Source organism: Myotis davidii, unplaced genomic scaffold (genome assembly GCF_000327345.1).
Source record: "Myotis davidii unplaced genomic scaffold, ASM32734v1 scaffold1323, whole genome shotgun sequence".
Classification (NCBI taxonomy): Eukaryota; Metazoa; Chordata; class Mammalia; order Chiroptera; family Vespertilionidae; genus Myotis; species Myotis davidii.
The window spans coordinates 619,088-627,772 of NW_006294585.1; the positions used below are offsets into that span (position 1 = coordinate 619,088).

The window sequence follows — 8,685 nt, forward strand, 5'->3', positions numbered from 1 at the left end:
GGAAAGGGGTGTGGGGGATGCGAGAAGAGACTGGACAAAAATCGTGCACCTATGGATGAGGACAGTGGGTGGGGAGTGAGGGCAGAGGGTGGGGTGGGAACTGGAGGAGGGGAGTTATGGGGGAGAAAAGAGGAACAAATGTAATAATCTGAACAATAAAGATTTAAATTTAAAAAAAAAAGTACAAAAAAAAAATAAAAGAAAAAGAATTAAAAAAATGGTTTCACTGCTCATTTCTTCTATAGAAATATAAAAAGAAACAACCCATTAGTTAAGTTTACAATACACTGTGGTGTTGGGCTGAGACCACGCCCGGGCATTCCAGCACTCCCTGCACAGGCGGGCTCCATGTAGTTCAGGGCCGGGGTCTTTATGCTCTGCATACAAAAAAAAAATAAAAGAAAAAGAATTAAAAAAATGGTTTCACTGCTCATTTCTTCTATAGAAATATAAAAAGAAACAACCCATTAGTTAAGTTTACAATACACTGTGGTGTTGGGCTGAGACCACGCCCGGGCATTCCAGCACTCCCTGCACAGGCGGGCTCCATGTAGTTCAGGGCCGGGGTCTTTATGCTCTGCATTCTGCTCCTAAAGTCAGGACATGCCAGCAGCACTGTGGTCACCATGATAAATGATGAGCCAATGGGATGGGGGTTGATATCTCAGTAGGTCATGATCTCTGCCAATGAGACCAGGCAGAGCTGATTCCGACAGAGAAGGTGATGAACCTCCTTCTGTCAATTTCAAGTGCATGCCCGTGCTGTGTGGAGAGGGAGTGGGCGAGCTCAGGAGCACTCGGGGAACGAGACAATCACACCCGGTTTCTGGTACAGAAGAGAGGCCCTCCTGTCTCGGTCGGTCCAGAGGGCAGAAAGGGCTAGAGCTCCATGAAGGAGACAAGTGGCCCTGTGCTTGGGGAAGATAAAAGCAACCTTCAGCCCCAGGGCTAGATCCTACTCACATCTCACGACTATGGTCACCTATGAAAAGATCAGAAAATAATGTTCCAAAATTATATTATTTCAATCACTTTAGAAATGCTTTCAGAAATGCAAGTTTTTCTATTATTTTCCTGTGCTTTTAGAGAGACTATTGTTTCTGTTTTTGCAAAACCCTAAGTGAAGTCACATCTATTATGTTACATTAGAGGCCCAGGGCATGAAATTCATGCAGGATGGGGTCCCTCTGCCTGACTGGTGATCTGGGTCGCTCAGGGCCATCTTGCCCAGTCCCTTTGAGGGCCGATTGGGACTGGTGGCTGGGGAGGAACCGCGGGAAGGACCGCAGGAGGACTCCAGGATGTGTCTGGCTCTGTCCCAATTGGCCGGACCCCAGCAGCAAGCTAACCTACCGGTTGGAGCATCTGCCCCGTGGTGGTCAGTGCATGTCACAGTGACTGGTTGGTTGGCCGCTCGGTCAGACAGTTAACATATTATTAGGCTTTTATATACATAGATAATCTCTCCAACATAAGGCCCTGGGATATAAATGACTCCCAACATTTGGTGATGGAGGAACTAATTTCTCGTAAGACATTTTTATGTCTTTCTTTTTTTCTCTGTTAGACAACAAGAAATATATAACTCAGGAGGATTTCCTCCTTTCTTTAATCATTGGGCTTTGCAGAACTAATGAATTAGTCATACCAGGTACTTGATAATCTTTATTTCTCTGTTCATGTCAATTGTTTGCTCTATTGTAAATGTAATGCTTTTATTACCTCACTTGACACTGTATTAAATTTTGAAAAATCTACTTCAAATCCTTTCTTCGAAACAGAAGAAAAGTCCTACAGAAAAATAAAAAAATGGAATTCAGGATAATTGCTCCCGAATCTAAGGCTAGCCCAGAGAAGTAATGCCTCTTTGACGTTTTATAACCGACAACAACAAAAAAAGTAACATCTTTGACCTTGTCAGGATCTTCATAAGAAACCTGCTTCTGCTCTATGCTGCTCCATAGAACAAAAGAAAAAAGGGAGTTCATCTTCCTCTTTTTGTATCTGCCATGAATTGGGGTTTTTATGCTTAAATTAATCTCAGTCACTTAGATACTGGATTTCTCGTACTATCACAAAGCTGAATGATATAATAAAACATCAGGAGCTAGGAAGAAGAAATGAGAGAAGTTCACACAGAGCTCTTCCATCCTTTATATACTGGGTTCAGTGGGGCCATACAAGAATTGAAACAAAAGCAGAATCCAAAATGAAAATCATTTGTCGATGCCTAACTTCATAATCTGAAGATTAGTAATGAGGGTCTGTAGATCTTTTCAAAGGAAGCCAACAGCCCAGTAAAAAAACACAACAAGCCCTAGCTGGTTTGGCTCAGTGGATAGAGCATCGGCCTGCAGACTGACAGATCCCAGTTTCGATTCTGGTCAAGGGCACATGCCCTGGTTGTGGGCTCGATCTCCAGTAGGGGAATGCAGGAGGCAGCCGATCAATGATTCTCTCTCATCACTGATGTTTCTATCTGTTTCTCCCCCTCCCTCTCTGAAATCAATAAAAATATACTTAAAAGAAACACACACAACAAAATTAAACATGCTTAGGGTCCACTCAGAATTGAGATGTTCAGACAGACATTCTAACCTGTTTTCTGATAAATTTAGCAGGCCTGATCAAGTTTTAAATATTCTACATTCCTTTAAAAATAAAAAAAAAAACCTCATCCAAGGATGTTTTTATTGATTTTTGGAGGGTGAGGAAGGGGTGGGGAGAGGGAGGGGGAGTAAGAGGGGGAGACATTGACATTGATTGGTTGTTTCCTCCTGCACACCTGACCAGAGATCAAACCCTCAATCACCTGAGCCACCTGCAGGGCCACATTTCTATTTTTTGATGCTGAGGAATACAGACATAGAAAAAAATTCCTTTGCCTCTTTCCCATCCTTCCCAACTTAATAAACATTTATAAGTACAAGGCACAGTTCTAGGTATTATGCAAGATAGGAAGGTTAACAAAGGGCTTGATCCTGACCCTAAATATTTCTCATTTAGACGGGAAATGTGATTATAGCTGAGAAATTCCCATATACCTTGTAATAGCGAACAAAAATACCCCTTCAACCTTCAAAGAATAAAAAAGCAAAAGCCTTCCCCCTGCCTTTTGATTTGACCTTGCCATGTCATCTCACCACCCCACCCCACCCCACCCATGCAGTCCTACGGACTAATGAATGCTTACCTGTCTGCACAGCTACTCAAAAAATTATTCCTAATTGAATAAAGAATTCCTTCAGTTGGTTTTTTTTTTCAAATGGGTGTTTTTTTAGGGGACCATTCCTAGACTGCATTTAATACTAGTCTGCTGGAAGCCAATTCCAGTGTGTCATAATTGCAAGAGTTTCATCAAAAGGTTGACGGAACTTGGGGACTCAACAAGGGCTGAGTCACATATGTTATCGCCTGTTGGGAATGGCTAAACGCATTTCTCCAAACCTGAAAAGGGATGACTGCTTGCTGCCAGACAGCTCAGGGCATCTTCATCTACACGTTATTGCCTCCTACTGGCCAAACACTTGAATAGCCGTAGGCAAATTCTTCCAATCTGACAATGGATTCTGTACCTAACCCTACACTTTGAAGTGTATATATCTACCTCGCCTTAGGACAAATTGTGCTAATAAAAAGCAAGGGGTCCTGAGATGAAGAGAACTTAGGTCTTTTAACTAAGTCTTCTCTGACTCCCTACCTTTCAAAATTATGTTTCATCTCTGGACTCTTAAGTTACACGCAGCCCTTCTCCAGATTCCTGAACCCTTCGAGATGCTGGAACAAGAACCCTGGCACTAGTCTTCTTTTGCAAAGTTTCCCTAGGCCAATAACTAAGCCTTTCGTAAACTATATTTGTACATTTCATCCCTATAGTTTGTCTCTATATGTCTCAATAATTCTTTTTTTAAAAAGTATTTTATTGATTTTTTTTACAGAGAGGAAGGGAGAGGGACAGAGAGTCAGAAACATCCAAGATAGAGAAACATCGATCAGCTGCCTCCTGCACACACCCCCCACTGGATGTGCATGCAACCAAGGTACATTCCCTTGACCAGAATCGAACCTGGGACTCTTCAGTCCACAGGTCGACGCTCTAGCCATTGAGCCAAACCGGTCAGGGCTGACTCAATAATTCTTAACATTAAGATTTTGATTCCCTTTGAATATAGTAAGTTTTACTCTTTGGCAAAGATCTTGATGAAAAAATTACTGAGCTGGTGTGCGATCCATGCTAGCCTAGAGAGGGAGCGATTATTCCTCAACCGAAGGCCCCCACCATGTTTTTACCTCGTTCACGGACAGAACCGGAAGGTTGGTCCTGGACGGTTGCCGGGTCCTCGAAGCTTTTAGTGATCTCTTGATCTGCGGAAAGTCTTGTTTAGGAACCAGCGTTTCTGTTGACGTGGATGAGCAATGCCTCTCGATGACTTTTATAAACCACTTAGGACCTAATCGATTTGGTTTGTGAGTCATCGGGTGCGGGCCCAGAGACTTCCTGGTGGGGAGGTGGGCTTGTTCACCGTGGCAACCTGCAGTGCTGGACGCAGAGAACATGATTGAGTTTGATGCGTTGGGGTTCATTTCCAGGACCCGGGACTCTTTCAAACCACCGGCTGCGGTATCAGGAAAGAACAAATCCAAGGTTTGACTTCTCGCCAGGGCGCCGCGTGTTGCGCTCTCAAGTTCCTTAAGTGGTTTTCCTGTTCGATGAACCAGTCTTTGGCGCTGACATGCTTTTGATAAAACGCAGTGAGATCCGGCCAGGGCATGGAGAAGTCTGGCTGACATGACCACATCCCAAGCTAGAAGGAAAAGAATTCAAAGTTCAAGTGTTGTTGTTGTTTTTTAAAGTTTCAAAAAACACATAATATTTTCCTAGGTAACAGGCATATTTCTGTAAAAATATCTGCAAAATAGATACATCTTAACCTAAGTCTAGCAAAAAAAAAAAAAAGATTACAAATAGATACAAGTATTTCTGCTACTTTTCCTCTAATCAACCTTCGGCCTTTTTTCTGGAAGATTACAAGATTATAAAGCTGATGTGACAAGGGCCTTAAAAAAGAAAGAGTTGCGAGAACTCTCCATTTACTTCATTAGCATATCTATTTTAAAAAATCTGTCCTTATAAATTCCTTTATTCAAAATGTATTCAGCCTTTATAATGAGGTAGCAATGAGCTGGGGTCAAGCATGCTTCCACAAAAGGACCGGGTCCCTGCCATGGTGGTGCCAACGGTCCCCTGGGGGGACAGGATCTCCATCTGTTCACTGTAACTCAGTGGAAAGCCCTAGGCCCTAGCAAAGACCTATTGCAAGGCACTAAGAACCACGCAGGAGCTGGGCCCACTCTACAGGAAGAGCCAGGAAAGGCTCCCAGGAGGATTTAAGCTGCTACTCGAAGGGGAAGGTGCTCTTCAGGTTGGGGGTGGGCATGGCAGTGAGGATACGGGATGTCAGACAGGCAGACAGACAGACAGACATAGACACACTTTCTTTTCACACAAAGAAACCAGACTACATAAGTAATTCCCCCACTATTTATAGTATAGAATATTTATTCTTTCCAAGTAAGCCTGTAGCAGGCAATTAAAAATATGTTACAAAATCACAGGTTAGGTGTGGAGATACAGGTGGGAGTCAGTGATCTCAGGATTCACTTTCCAGCAGGGAAACAGACATTAACGTGGAGAGCACCACAGCAGGACTTGCTGTGGGCCTGGGAAGGGAGCGTCTGGGGTAAGGCGAGGGCAGGACAAAGTCAGAGGTGACAGTTGAACTGGGTCTCAAAAGGGCAGAGGGATCAGCAAATCAAACACCCAGGTTCACAGTTCTGTTTACCGGACAAGCAAGTGCAGCTTCAGGGGGGGCGGGAGAGAGCTGCCTCAGCGATCAGCACTGACAAGGAGCAGTGGCCAGATCGTAAGCGATCCTAGAGGTTTCTGTGGATAGGGGGAAGCCGGAGCTTTCAAATGTGAGACTCACAGCGCCAAAGGATGTTTAAGAAATGTATCTTAGGCCCTAGCTGCTTTGGCTGAGTGGATAGAGCGTCGGACTGTGGACTGAAGGGTCCCGGTTTGATTCCAGTCAAGGGCACATGTCCGGGTTGTGGGCTCAATCCCAGTGGGGAGTGTGCAGGAGGCAGCTGATCAGTGATTCCCTCTCATCATTGATGTTTCTATCTCTCCCTCCTCCTCCAGGTCAGGAAACTGAGGCTTAAAGAGGCCCGCCCGTCAGTTAGCGAGTTGCAGCGATGTAATTAAAACTCAGGCTTTACCAGTTCCCCAAACAACACTTGTACCCATAGCACTGTACCACAGGAACGGAGGGAGGACAGGATGGGGGTGGGGGGTGTTTAGGGTTAGGGTGGGGCAAAAGTTGGTTTACAATTACTCATATGGAAAGTAATACAGTAATTAATAAATAATAATACCAGGTTCTATCTCCAGCCAGAGCACATACAAGAAACACTCAAAAGCCCTGGCTGGTGTCACTCAGTGGTTAGCGTGTCAGTTCTACAGAAGGAATGATTCAGCTCTTCTTCCCTCTTTCTTCTATGCCATTTATTTTTTCCTCTTTACTGGCACATTCCTATCAGCATACAACGATGCTTTCATTTCTCCCATCTGATAAAACCCACTCTCCCCTGGCTCCATCTTCCCTCCCATATACTATACCTTTTCTCTGAGCTCCCTTCCTTTTAGAGTTTTATTTGCTGTCTCTGACTCCTCGCCTCTGATTTTTCTCAAATGCACTCCAATCAGGCTTTCATCCTTACCCCTTTACCACTTGTCAAGGTCACCAATGACCTCCACATTTCTGAGTCCAATGGGCACTTCTCCGTCTTTGGTTTACCTGACTTATCAGCAACATCTGATACAGCTGATCACTCACTCCACCCTCCTTCTTCCCTAGGCTTCTTCTAGGAGTCCCCACGGGCCACTGACCTACCGCACTGGTGGCACCTTTGGTCTCTTTTTTTGGTTTCTCAACCCCTCAAGAATGGAATGAGCTAAGGCTCAGTATTTTCGCCACTGCTCTTCTCTCTTCTCAGATCTTGGTGATCTCACCCAACCTCATGATCTTATATACCCTTACTCCTTAATGAGTATCAAAAACTTACCTCTAAACCACTCTCATTCACACACAAAATGTAGCATTCTCAAAACTCAGTTTCTGAAATCTACCTACAAACCCTATTCTTCCCACAGTCTCTCTCCCCCTTTCATGAAATAGCAATCGCATTCTCATCTTTGCTGATTCCCAAAACCTGGAGGCCACCTTGGTTCTTCTCTTCATTCTCTATACCCAATCCATCAGCAAACCCCACTCGCTTTATTCCAGCTAGTTCCTGCCACCCTGGTCCACGTTGCTCTCTCTCCCAAAGGTTATGGTAACAGCTCCATATCGTATCCTCCCTGTCTGTTCTTGGACTCCTACAGATTCTGCTCAACACAGTCACCAAAGTGATCCTTTGAACACTTAAGTCAGATCACATCTTTTCTTTGTAGAAAATGTGACAATGGCCTCATATTTCACTAGAAATAAAAGCCAAACATCTTAAAAATAGCTTGTGTGGCCCTGCATTCTCTGGCGCTGTAGCACTCTAACATCTCCCACAGCTCTTTCCCTTGCTCATTTTGCTCGTCACTCTGGCCTCTGGATCTCTGCATTTACTGTTTCTTATGCTCTTCTCCCAGGTCTCTGCAAGCCTCATTCCCTCACCTCCTTCAGACCTTGGCTCAAACATCTCCTACCCAGTGAAGTCTTACCCAACCTCTTCATTTAAAATGCAGTCAGCACCCATTCTCTATCTTCCTCCCCTTTATAGCTCTCCGTTGCATGTAACACCCCTTGCATACCTTACATTTCCAGTTTATTAACACACACAACACATGTGCACTGGGTTCCTATCATGTGGTAGGTAGACACTGTCTTACTTGCTGAAAATACAGGAAAATGGCTAAAAATCCCTATCTTTTGAACTTTACGTCGCATTGGGGTGACAGATAAATACAGTAAATCGGCAAAACAGACATTAAACAGCAACAATGCTAGAAGGAAAAATAGAAGAGGAAGGGATAGATTTGTCTCTCCTCTAAACTGCGGATTGAGGTTTGTCTTTGGTTCATGCTGTCCCCTTGGCCACAGTGCCCAGCACACAGTAGGCATTCAACTCGTATTTTCTGTATGCAAACAAAGCAGCTACTCGATTCTTGGGCCCATTTCCTACGAAAGCAGTATCAGTGGCCAAGTGACCTTAATCTTTGGGAACATACCTTCCAATCCCTTAACTTCAAAGCTACTTCTGTGCAGTTACCGCTTTGCACCGGCTCAGAAGAGCGTTCCGTAAGTGTTTGTGGGTCGAGTGCTTTTCACTCCCAGCTAAGTGGACCAAAGAGCACCGTTACGCGCAGAGCACCAAGGCGGTCCCGGTGACATGTCACGCGGAGGTTCCAGGCAGGCGGGGTCTCCCGCGCAGGGCCTCACGGACTGCCGGGGCAGGCAGTGCACTAACCTCTCCGCCGGAAGAGAAGGGGGCCCGGCCGCAGAGGGAAGAGCCTAGTGGCGACTGCTTTCCCGTCCCCAGAGCCAACCCACTGCCGCACTGGGCCGCTCCCAGCGCGCGGCACTGCGCAGGCGCACAGAGCTCCGGGCCCGGCGGAACGCGAGCCTCCGGGTC

At 45.2% G+C, this 8,685-nt stretch overlaps 1 protein-coding gene across 1 annotated transcript in view; it reads right to left on the minus strand.

Moving 5' to 3' along the window:
* RMND1 (required for meiotic nuclear division 1 homolog) overlaps positions 1 to 8,662 on the minus strand; it is a 32,078-nt gene extending 23,416 nt beyond the window's left edge. The window contains exons 1-2 of the mRNA XM_006768716.2: positions 8,282 to 8,662; positions 4,291 to 4,805 (exon numbers count right to left, since the gene is read on the minus strand). Of these exons, the coding sequence (XP_006768779.1) occupies positions 4,291 to 4,791 (501 nt within the window). The 5' untranslated portion in view covers positions 4,792 to 4,805; positions 8,282 to 8,662. The remainder of the gene's footprint in view (positions 1 to 4,290; positions 4,806 to 8,281) is intronic.
* Positions 8,663 to 8,685: the final 23 nt, after the last annotated feature.